General features: G+C 39.9%; 1 protein-coding gene across 1 annotated transcript in view; it reads right to left on the bottom strand.

The window, feature by feature from the left end:
• The window catches only part of MALRD1 (MAM and LDL receptor class A domain containing 1), a 438,222-nt gene that overhangs the window by 383,360 nt on the left and 42,014 nt on the right, over positions 1–12,848 (bottom strand). The window contains exons 8-10 of the mRNA XM_089776725.1: positions 11,101–11,193; positions 9,287–9,494; positions 2,873–3,019 (exon numbers count right to left, since the gene is read on the bottom strand). Coding sequence (XP_089632851.1) covers positions 2,873–3,019; positions 9,287–9,494; positions 11,101–11,193 — 448 coding nt within the window. The remainder of the gene's footprint in view (positions 1–2,872; positions 3,020–9,286; positions 9,495–11,100; positions 11,194–12,848) is intronic.

Below are 12,848 nucleotides of genomic sequence, written 5' to 3'. Positions count from 1 at the left end.
CATGAAAGTCTATGCAAAGTAACACCAAGGGCTCATTCTTGCCCACTGATATTACACTCATCGCCTTGTGTCTTGGAAAATCCGTTACTGTACTGGCACAATAATGAGCATTAACCATTTTCCCAGAGATGCATGGGAATGGAGCAGAGAGCTGGATCCAGGCCTAAGTAAAGAATGACATACACAATGATCTACAGTGATATACAATGATTAACCCACATTGGTACACAAAGGTGCCAGGCGCACCTTCCAGAACAAAGCCTGCTACTCTCCATAACATCAGAAAAGACATCTTCACTCATAAGCAGATCATTTTTTCATGGGACATAGCTTCAGACATTAGCTGAGGCTCCAGAGTAGCCCTGGCAGTATAGATTGTGGAAGACACACCTATCCTGAACCAGCATAACTCACTGTGTCCGTAATATCCTGAAGCAACTACAGGCTCCTTACATCCTGGTAAATGCTGACAGAATTTGGCATTTATCAGGAAAGCATCTATCCTGCTGCCTGGAGAAGTATGGAGAACTACCAGTGAGATTCTCACTCCATCCCCTTTACAGTGTTTTAGGCCAGAGTAGCATAAAGGGACCCCAAAATCCTATGGAAGCAGAATACTCTGTGCAGGCATGGTGATGGACAACCATAAGGCGTATCTGCTTGTGGCTGAGGTCAGAAGGATATGTTGAGGTGAGGCAACAGCATGGCAGGAATTATGGGAAACTCTGCAGCTCATAACAGAAGCCTGTGAAGGCTTCTGTAATAGGGGTGTAATAGAGTAGTAGAAAAAAGCAAAAGCTTATAGGTTAATGCTATAGACTACATGCATTTCCCTCTCCCCCTCTCCCTGCCAGTAAATTTTTAGCAGCCTGGCCAGCAGCGTGGCTTGCAACAGTTCTAGGACCTACCCTTGCTGTGGCTCTGTATTTCAAGTGTATTAGCAGCTGGGTGGGCAGGCAGCCTGGCTCATGCTGGGTCCAAAACCTATCCCCATTTCAGCTCTGCATTTCAAGTGTATTAAGAGCCAGATGGGCAGGCAGCCTGGCTCAGTTCCAGCTCATGCTGGGTTCAGAAGCTCAGATCCCCTCTAGACAGGGACTGCTGCTGACTCTCTCTCAGAAGCAGCAGCACAGGGTGACAGGCTCCCTGTCCGCACCAGCTCCCACCTGACACCACCCTGTGCTGCTGCCTCTGATACAGTGGCTGCCAGCCCCACCCCCAGAGACTATAAAATAGTCAACTAACCGATAAAATTTCATGAGGTTATTCGATTATTTAATTAACCAGTATTTAACATCCCCATTCTGTAACTTACTCAGGCTCCCAACGCTTGCCAAGGCTTTTCCTATAAAGCACAGTTGTAGCAGCACTTTAACGTGGCAGTATGGTCACGGCACCAGAGCTGGCAGAGTGCTCTCCTGTACATAAGTAAACCATTTCCATAAGGGGAGTAGCTAACAACACTGAAAGCACTGTTCCTAGCACTTTGAGTCTGTTTACACTGGCGCTTTACAGTACTGAGGGGCGGGGGGTTCACACCCCTGAGCAAGAAAGTTGCAGTGTAGTAAAGTGGCCAAGTAGACAAGCCCTAAGTTATACCTGGGATTCCACCAGTCCGTCCCCCCCGCCTCCCCAGAATTAGAAGTGCATAAAGGTGGCTTAAACCTCCTTAGCATCTTTTCCTTGAACTACAAGTTCTATGTTCTGCCTCTAAATTCTTCAGAGTTAGAATGGATTGCAGAAAATACAGAAGTGGGTTGGGCTACATATTGAATGTTTGGAATAAAAATGAAATTTTGAAGAGCTGCTCATTATGTAAGCATTATCCATCCTGTGCACTTAGAGGCATGGATCCTATGGAAAGACAGTGTGGATCACATAATTAAAGACAGCATCACAATGCATACACATAAGGGAACCCTATTAAGGTGGCACAAGCAACCTACATTGTCATTTCCTAATTAGTTGACTTTTGCAACATTAACATTAGTTTAATGTTTTTGCAAGTAATATGTGTCTGCTTTAAAAAAAACTCATTTCAATAGTACTGGAAAAGCTTTATCTGAAATTGGGCTTGGAGCATGCCTTAAAGGTGGTCAAGCTTTAGATTAGTCTAATCTCCTCTGGATGGTGCATGATAAATTCTACATTTTGATAATGCTACAATCATAGAAAGCTTGATAGTGTACGTTATCATGTAAGACGAGGTCCCTTCCAGTCCTATGATTCTATGAAGACATTTTCAGAATTGTACATTGCTTTGCAAATGCATTGTCCTTTTGCAAAAGAACACAAATGGGCCCTCTTTATTTAAATTCCTCTGCTGACCTCACTGCACAAAAGCAATGAGATAGCTACTGACTCAGGTAAAGCAACTATTCTGCACACAGTCTGCCTGTCCCAAGCAAAAGTCATCAGTGTAGAAAAATAACACTGTTTAAATTATTTTCTTGGGATTCAGACCTGGCTTCAGTGGAAAATTTTCTTAAGCAATAACTAAAAGAATAGGCTCTCTAAATACTGGACATAATGTTGTTTACTGTGTATGTGAAAGAAACTCTGCTTGTCAGTGTGCAGGAGCTCAAGATATCAAAACCAACATTACTACCAGCATTAATTAGCATCCCATTGCCTATCTCCAATAAAGTAATCATGGTATTGGCATAGAAACTATAATCCAGTGATTTCTCTGGGAACTTTTCAGAAACTGCATAATTGAGCAACATTAGGTGGACAGAGGGAATAAACTTGTATTGATACTATCCATATTACATATACTACAATGTTTTTAGATTCCAGTGTTGTCAGTCAGGCATCCTTCATGAGCATTAAAATTCACTTTTAGAAGGGAAACTATGTGAGAGAGACTTACCATGTTCACTATGCGTTGTATGATCTTTGTTAGGAAGTGCTGTGTCATTGGAAGTCTTTCCTTTTACTATACTCCATTTAACATCTTCTGTGTTTAATGGCTTCCATCCACAAAAATCAGACTCAAAGTCACATGAAGTGGAATTTGCTATCATGAGCAGGAGAATAAGGAAAGTCATATATAACAGTTTTATATTGGAAATGCCCATCATTCACCTCATGTGTAAACTAGTCTGCTTTGTTTCGTATGCAGTCTGAATCACTTTCCTGGCAAAAGGTGATAACCAATGTTCTAGAAGGGTATGTAGCATACTAACCAGGTTTGTCCAGCCTCAGTTAAGATACACGTAATTTTAAGAAAAACTAGTATTAATTAAGAAGTTCTTGATTTTAATGATGAAATCTTAATGGCGTTCCGTCAAATGGTTTGGCAAATAGTTACAAATATTTCTTGAAATTAGGAAAACTTTTTACAGGAGAAAGCTCTTTAAGAATGTATGGTAAAAATTACAAGGGCCTAAATGATTTAGAGTAATTGAAAGTCAATGGGGATTAAAGGCCGAAGTGCTTAAGTCATTTTAAAAATAGGATTTAGGCTTCTTTCACTTAAAAACGTTGGATTTTTTTTTTACCAAAAACATACAAGGTAATTAAACTACAATCAAGTTATTTGAATGGCTGCAGATCATACCAACATTGGTTATATAAAAACATTGCACTCCCTCTATTTTCTACTTAACTCAAAGAAGGCAGTATCTCCAGAATCATAGCCAAATTAAATAATTTATTAGCATAATAAATTATCAACATATTCTTCTCAAGTGCAGACCAATAACCTGGAAATATATTACACCTTTCTAAACCCTTTAGAACATTTATCACAGTTGTAGAAAGTTCTTTAGGGATTCTATATAGTTGTGAGAAAGATCCAAAAGCATGTTACATCATGAAACTATCATTCCAGATTACATTTTTTTGTGTTTTGCCTTTCACAGAATACAGCTCTGCTCAAATAGCTCAGCACTAAAATTCCTCACACCACACAGAAAAAGGCCCTTCCAATTACTAATAAGTCTTAAACTAACACAAAACACAACACTAAAATCAGCACCACTGAATTAGATCTACAATGCACATTTAATTTTGGTATAACACACTGGTCCCCATTTGCTATAGTATATTAAACATGTATTTATACTACAGTATTAAATTTATCTAATTAAGAAACACTTAGGCATTTGACAAGGTCTCTTGCTAATTAGACTTCAATTGTTAATACACAAGTAAAATATGCAAATGGTAATCCAGTTTAAGCTATTTTGCTGAGTACTAATTAAATACCTAGACCCCTAGGCATTATGCTTACTTAGGCCATCATTTGATGTAGGCAGTTTGAAAAAAAATGAATGCATTTAGATTTGCTTCACTTAAATATCTATTTCTTCTGCCTCTTCTACAACCTGTCTTGTGCATGAGAAACTGAGGACTTGTCTACACAGTCAGCTAGGGCACAGCAAGCTGGGGTTTAAATCTATAGCACATTAGTTTGCCACACAATAATTGGTCATGTGGCCACTACTAGCACACACTTAGAGTTCCATAGTGCACTGGGACCAACTGCTTATGGCAACAGCTCAAAGCACATTACAGAAATTTAGTGTGGGAACATGGTCTGCATGATAATTTAGTGACCATCACGCCATGCACTGTGGACAATTTCATAGTGTATGGGCTACACGGTACTAACAAAAAATCCCTTTCAAAATAATGATATAAATGTAGCTGTGTTAGTCTGGTGTAGCTGAAACAAAATACAGGACTATGTAGCACTTTAAAGACTAACAAGATGGTTTATTAGATGATGAGCTTTCGTGGGCCAGACCCTCTTCCTCAGATCAAATAGTGGAAGAAAATAGTCACAACCATATATACCAAAGGATACAATTTAAAAAATGAACACACATGAAAAGGACAAATCAAAATTCAGAACAGAAGGGGAATGCGGGCGGGGGGGGGGAAAAGAGGTAAATGTCTGTGAGCTAATTGTATTAGAGGTGGGGAAAGGTAAATATCTGTGAGCTAATGGTATTAGAGGTGATAATTGGGGAAGCTATCTTTGTAATGGGTAAGATAGCCAGAGTCTTTGTTGAGACCCACACACAGAGTGTCGAATTTTAGCATGAATGACAGTTCAGAGGATTCTCTTTCAAGTGCAGATTTAAAAGGCTTCTGAAGCAGGATGCAAGTAATTAAGTCATTGAGACAGTGTCCTTTCTGGTTGAAATGGCAAACTGTTTTTTCTTTCTGATCCTGTCTAATATCTGTTTTGTGGACATTGATCCTTTGGCAAAGTGTCTGAGACGTTTGTCCAATGTACAAAACAGACGGACACTTTCGGCACATGATAGCATAAATTATATTTCTGGATGTGCAGGAATATGTATTCTAGATCTTATAACTCACTTAGTTAGGTCCAATAATGGTATCAACAGAGTGAATATGTGGACAAAGCTGGCAACGGGGTTTGTTGCAAGGGAAGGTACCAGGGTTGGTATTAGTGTGGTATGTCCTGTGGTTGTTGGTAAGAATCATCTTGAGGTTAGGTGGTTGTCTATAGGAGACTATGGGTCTGTCTTCCAGAGCCTCTGGAGTTTAGTATCCTGTTCCAGTATAGGCTGTAGTTTATTGATAATGTGTTGGACAGGTTTAAGTTGGAGGCTGTAGGTGATGACAAGTGGTGTTCTATTGTTGGTTTTCTTGGGTCTGTCTTGAAGTAGATGGTTTCTAGGTATTCGTCTGGCTCTTTCAATTTGCTTCATGTAAAAATATAATTAATTCAAAACACAGAGGAGGTCATTTTTATAACTACTTGGAAAATGGAGAGACCAGGTGAGAGAGGTGATACATTTTTGAGGATCAATTTCTCTTGGCAAAAGAAGCCAGGTTAACTACAAATTTACATTGGGATAACTACATTACTCAGAGGAGCTGTGAAAAATTCACATAGTTATACCAATCTCGTCTGGAGGTTAGGAGCTATATGAATAGGAGAGCCGTGGAACGAGGTGTAACGGTAGTTCGAATTAGAAAGCCTAATTCGAACTACCTACTCCGTGCCGCGTGTAGCCGCGGGCATGGAGTCCGAACTACTGGGGATTTAAAAATGGCGGCGCCCGGCAAGATGCAAATGAAGCCCGGGATATTTAAATCCCGGGCTTCATTTGCAACTTCGATTGACTACATTAACCACCCTAGCTCGAACTAGGGTGGTAGTGTAGACATACCCAGGTAGATTAACCATGCCAAAAAGACAAGCTCTTCTGTCACTAGTAGTAGTATTTTGTCTAAAACTGTGTAGACAAGCCTGGAGATAAGATGTTTAGCTTACAAAGGGCTCTTCTTCAGGTCTGGGAAAGGTACTCAGAGCATCACAGCTAAGTACAAGGTAAAACAAATTGTTTAGCATCAGTAGTTAAATATTTGAAGGGACGCATGGTAAAGTGGCAAATTAACACCTCTCCAATCAAAGGAGGGAAAAGCATAAAGAGTTAGTTTACATTTAAAATGTGCATATTTGGGGACAGAGGGATAGACCTTTTATGCATTAGACTTTTTTTTTAGTCATTGTTTGTTGTTGTTAAAGAGCATGGAAACTGAAGGACGGATTTCCAAGAAGAGAACGACCAATGAAATAGTTCTAACAATGGAATTAGTGGAATCCTTATGTTCACTGAAGTTAGATTCATGAGATATCCAGCCTCATAAAGATACTTCACATGATCTAATCTTAAACATCATTATTTGTGAAGATTTGTTCCCTTTCTCCTTCCGTCCCACACAGCATTGTCTCACTTAGGAGCAGCATGTACCTGCTGTAGGAGTCATATGCTACTGGCTCAAATTTTAGGAGAGCAGTCTCACAAGATGATACACTTTTGATGTGACCCATCAATAGGGAGCACATAATCCATGTATCTCAAACTGAACTCAGTGTGGTGGTTTTCCCCTCCTTAAATATAGCTAGAATCATGTCAGTACAACAATGTGGTGAAATCATTGTGATGCCTGAGGCTTTTTTGTACGCAATCTACATAGGACAAAGGAGGACTCCTCTCCAGATGTAGGAAACAGATGCTTTGGTAACAACAATGGTCCTGTAGCACCATGGAGACTAACCATAACTATATAGATAATATCATGAGCTTTCATGGGCACAACCCACTTCTTCAGATGTCAACATATTTTAGTTAGTCTAAGGTGCTACAGGACCATTGTTTTTTAAAGTGTTTTAGGTGCTTGGGCAGAGCTCCTGCCAATGAACCAAAGCAAGTTTTGAATGCAGCTAGCCTTGTGTCAGCCCTTCTGCAGTGCCCTTTCTCCCACCTTCCCCCAAATACTGCTGCAGAACACATCTCCATGGTCTGCAAGATATATTGAGGCATCCTGCTGGCCTTTCTGTAGCCTCTCTTGGGCTGTGTCCAGACTCAGGGATTTTTTCGGGAAAAGTAGCTTTTTTCCGAAAAAACTTCACCTGCGTCTAGACTGCAGCCGCGTTCTTTCGAAATTAAATCGAAAGAACGCGGCTTTTCTTTCGACGGCGGTAAACCTCATTTCACGAGGAAGAACGCCTTCTTTCGAAAGTGCTTCTTTCGAAAGAAGGCGTTCTTGAATGTAAATAGGGCTTCTTCGAAAGAGAGCATTCAGACTCACTGGGTGCTTTCTTTCGAAAAAGCGGCTTGCTCTTTCGAAAGAGGCTTGCAGTCTAGACATAGCCTTGCTGTATTTCAGGCTTGCCACATCAGTGTGAAAAGAGAGAATTCCCCCATAGTGAGTTCATGGATAAAAAACTGTTGCATTCTGAGTAAGTACATTAGTTCTACTTCTTAACCAGGAAAAATGATATTTGAGTCAGTTTTCTTTTGTTAAAAAAATACAGGTTCTTTACCAGAGTAAATAATGCATCTAACTTGCCTGTTTGCTGTGTGTGAGAGAGAAAAAAAGGCAGAAAAGAATCAGAAGGAGCTGTGAATGGTGCTTATGAAATACGACAGGAAAACCATTAACTATATGTCATTGTGGCCTTACCTTTCTTTTTTCATTTATATAATACATACTCTTAAAAACTAGTCCTCATGTTCATGAACATTTTTTGCCTCAAAATCATTTGTAGTGGATTCCAAGAAATAATCAGACCACCATTCTCGTGTATAGTTACGTTACATGAGCTAACAACTTGCTATCACTAAGTTTCTATCTAATTAAAAATGGATTCTTAAAGGCTGGAGGAATACAAAATGTATAGAACACATTGCATTGGGCCCTTTCCCACTCTTAATGAAGGCATGGAAATAAATTCCACTGAACTGAGTGGAGCAGGATCAAGCCAGAAACAACATACAAGTGAGCCAGTAAAGATTGAAATAGAGAAGTGGCAAAAGATATAAGCATTAGCTTGGGTTCTAAATTGGAGCTAAAACAACATGATTTTCCTTATTTACATGGTTGTTTAAATGATCAAAATAAGATAACCATTCAGATTACAAAGCAGGTAAGAAGGGAAAAATCAACAATTTTTAATTGTTTTCAAAGACTTTTCACTGCAAATGTTATTGAACACAGTCTCAATCCAACCTAATTTAGGTGGCTACACTTGTAGGTTCACAGAAACTTTATTTATCTTATCTGGCATCTGCATTTTTTTAAATTCAAGTATTTGGAAATTCGGAAACATAGCCAATAACCACAGAAGTTTGCCATATAATCTTCATTTAGAAGCCAGAGTGTCCATTAAAATTACTTCTATATGCAGCTTTAAACCATGGCAGGCTCATAAATATGAGTATCATCTATTAAATATAATTACTTTCCAGTGCTAAGCAAAGTAAGCTTCAATTTAAAATGTCATGGCTAAGATACAGCTACTAAATTGAAACAATTATTAATGGCAGTTTCCAAGGAAAGGGTCCTGAAAATATTATAGTGCCACATTATACGCACACACTCTCATTCAGTCACAGACTGATTAAATTAGAGAAAAATTCAAATAGCAAAATCTGAACCCAGATTTTAAAAAAATATATAATTAGGGATAAGTCTGAAACACAAGCGTCATACAAATCACCTCCAAACTACTTAGGATTTATTATAAGGATCTGAGTCTTGCTGCTGAGGCCTATATAGACAGGAGTAGAAAGGAGTGGAAAGAAAGATGGTGTGATCAGTTATAAAAATTTTTACATGAGGTTGTAAATCACACTAAGCCCCAGACTTTCTACATGAAAGCTGCTATATAAACAAGGCACTATTATAACCCATTTTCTATCTAGTTCTTTTCTGGTTAGGATACAAACATTATCCTTTTATACCACAGAGCATTTTAGCATCATCGTTTTATAAAACAGTTTAATTCACTTACAACAAGCTGTTGGATCTTCGTCACTTCCATCTGAACAGTCCAGCTGGTAATCACAGCCTGATCCACTGGCAACACACTGGCCATTGGCACAGGAGAACTCCTCTGGGGAGCAGAGCCTTGGTGATTCTGATGCTGCCCAGCCTGAGAACTGGAGGTTATCCAGGCAGATAAGCCCTGTCCTGCTCTGAATAGCTCCTTCAAACACAAGCTGTGAGAATTGTTATTCTTTAAAATATCTGTGCAAATATATGCAGGGGCAGAAGAAAACAGGGATTTTTTTTCACAAAATGTGAAAAGATTTATTATCGATGGGACAGGTCACTTTATCCTTTATGAGACTGCTTATCACTTTGCCAAACTGTTTGGACTGAAATTTCCCATGCCAGGAGTTTGGGGTGGGAGATAAGAACAGAATGGGATACAGACAGGCTGGGGAGGACAGGGAAAGAAGAGGCTGCAGGTGAACACACTCCCCTACAGGATCTGGGACTGGATTGAGCATTCCAGAGTCATGGCTAGCAAAGAGCTGTGAAATGTCTCTCCTGCTCCTCTCCTAGTGCCAGATCAACACAGAAGATAGGAATCCAAGGCTTTCATCAGTTACTCCTCAAGTACAGGACTAGGCTGAAAAAATTGTAAATTACCATGAAATTAAAGACTGTTTTATAATGCAGTAGGGTGTTGAGTATCCCCCACATAGAAAGGAAGTCAACTGCTGCTCTGCCTCAGTTCCCATCCACAGTCCACCTCTTCTCCCCAGCTCCCACCCCTGCCTCACCTCTTTCTACCCCTAACCCCATTCCACCCCTCCATCCAATGCCCCGCTTCCTTCTGCCCTTACTCCACTCCCACCTCACCTCTTCCTGATCCCTTCTGCCAGCATGCACCATCGACAATCCTTTCCTTCCTTCCCAGAAAGGGATGGGAGGAGGAATGTATCAGTGGGGCTACCAGTGGGCTGAGGCACTGGAGTGAACTTGGCTACCAGTGGGTGCTAAGGACCACCTAATTTTTTCATGGGTGCTGCAGGGCTGGCACACCCATGGAGTCTGTGCCTATGTTAATGCACATGCGTAAATAAGGTGAATTAAGGTTGTACATGCAATCTAAAGCATTTGTTGTGGTTTGCTCATTCACTGAAATTAATTCATTCTAGTACAGGCTGAACCTCTCTTAATCAGCAACATTCCTAGTCCAGAAGGACCATGGATGTTCAGGACCAGTGAGTCCTGTGAGGGCTGGTGGTTGGGAGCCCTGTAGCATGGTTGGGGCCCAGTTGCGGGCTGCCGCCTGGCAGCAAAACTACTACCCAGCAGCAAAAGTGCCCAGAAAGAATAGGAGACAGCAGAATTGCCCAGTGATGAAGTCAAGAGCAAGCAACAGAGTGACTCAGCAGCACAACCAGGAGTCTGAGAGCCCTGCTACCATCCAGCAGTACAGAGGCACAGAAATGACCTTCCCTGATCCGGCAAAGGCCCTCATTCAGGACCGTTCAGATCCCATGGGTGCTAGACCAGGAAGGTCTAACCTGTACACCTAAAGATTAAGAAACTGATTTTTTAGATACCTATCAGTAAACGTAATGATCCAAATCAAGTCCGTCTTTCCTCAGAAGCTTTAAATAATGGTGTGGTTTGCATGCACCTTACATATAAAACACCAGCACAAATACAATACTACTAAAATGAAATTAGAAGAGAAATCTAATAATTTACTGGAGACTTTAAGAACTAAATACTGGAAAATGCATCTTTAAAACAATTTAAAAACCCATGTGCTTTCAAAACACAAGTGCTTGCCTTTTTTATTCATACCTTTAATTTTTTCAGACTTGCTGGTACCTGCACATCTGCTTTGATCCATTCATTGTTAGTCGATGTATTGGATTTCCACAGCACTTGTTCCTCCTGTCAGATGTAGAATATGAATTTACAAAGAAAAAGTTTATCTCCCTATTTATTACCTGATTTTTTTTGCCCTTGATCTTTCAAACTACCAACAGAACTTCCTGTCTGTCCTGTCACTTTCCATGAGGAAACATGACTACAAGCATTTATTTGTAATCTTTACATTACTCATCCAGCATGGACTCCAGGGGAGAGATGGGAGTAAGAGACATTTACAGTGATTAAACAATTTAATTGCTTAATTAATCAGCAGATAACTTGGTAGCAGTAAAATTAATTGCGACGCAAATTACTTCCATTTCTGCTGAACTTAGCTTGAATGTAGTGAAACGTTTCTAATAAGTATTGTGGACTCATTTAAATCAAAGGCAAATCTCCCACAGATATTAATGAGAGGATAACAGGGCCCTTATGCATCTGGGGATATTGGTTTATTAATTATTATTATTATTATTATTATGCAAAATAAAATGCACCACCAGTAGATTTAGCCTTAATACTTATAACTGAATCTAGAGCGTCTCAAAAGTGCCTGATCAATTGAAGTCATTTCCTTTCCATAGAAAAAATGGAGTTTGGGCAGCGGTGCTGAGAAAGTCTGCCAAGGCTGATTCTGCATGATGAATGCAGAAGTGGAGGCTCGCAAAAGTACCCCAAAACCTTATTTTTCCAGGCTTTGGTATAAAACTTCCCCCCAAAATCCTAAAAAGCTAGATTTTGGGGATAAAAATCTGCTGCCACCACCCCAGTAATGGTAAGAAAACCAGGGAAGAGATCACTGGGGAAATCTCAGCCCTAAAGTAAAACCAGGACACAAACATTAACCAATACCAGGCTAATAAAAAAGAAAGAACTTTTATTATTACTACAATACTCCTGTTACAAGCATAGTTGGATTGGCTAGATGATAAGAGTCACCAGTTAATAAACTCATGGGGAATTTTCCCATTGGGGAACAAAACTTAGTTACCAAAGAGAGGAAACCCCATTTCTAAATGCACAGAAATCAGATTCCCATTCCCAAACCATAAAACAACAAAACCTAACAGATTTATCTAAGCTTTACCCTACTTACAGATAGTGAAGAGTCTTTTCTTGGAGAGAGACATTTTGTCTGTCCCTCTCAGTATCTGGAGAGTCAACTGCCCAGGGACAAAGGAGGAAAAAACCAAAATTTCCTCCTTTTGAAATCCCTATCTGCATTTCTACTGGCTGACTGCTACCTGGCTAGGTACAGTTAACCCCTTAGTCCCCAGGCTGCTGCCCATCCCTCATGGTCATGACAAATTCCCTCCCAAGCACCAGCAATGCGCATGAGCCCTGCTTCCCATTTCCTCTGTCTTTGACCTTAGTTCCACAAAGGATAACATGAGGGACAATTACACTGAAGATTACATAAGCTGAACAATCTAAAGTCCTTTCATTGAATAATCTTTATGAAAAATTTCATAATTATTCTGCTTCTGGTTACAACCAGAACTAGTCCCCAAGGTCAGTTTAAATAAATAATCTGAACTTTGACAAATTTCATAAAAAGGTTCAAGGAAAGATAAGAAGACACAGGATGGAGAACATTGAAGGAAAATATTATAATTCCATGATATATATCAATCCTGTAGCTACACCTGGAATATGGTGTGCAGAACTGGCCACCC

The sequence above is a fragment of the Pelodiscus sinensis genome, chromosome 2, assembly GCF_052426305.1.
Source record: "Pelodiscus sinensis isolate ZL-2025 chromosome 2, ASM5242630v1, whole genome shotgun sequence".
Taxonomy (NCBI): domain Eukaryota; kingdom Metazoa; phylum Chordata; order Testudines; family Trionychidae; genus Pelodiscus; species Pelodiscus sinensis.
Note: the sequence above shows the minus strand (reverse complement) of the source record. Positions and strands in the feature narration are given on the sequence as shown.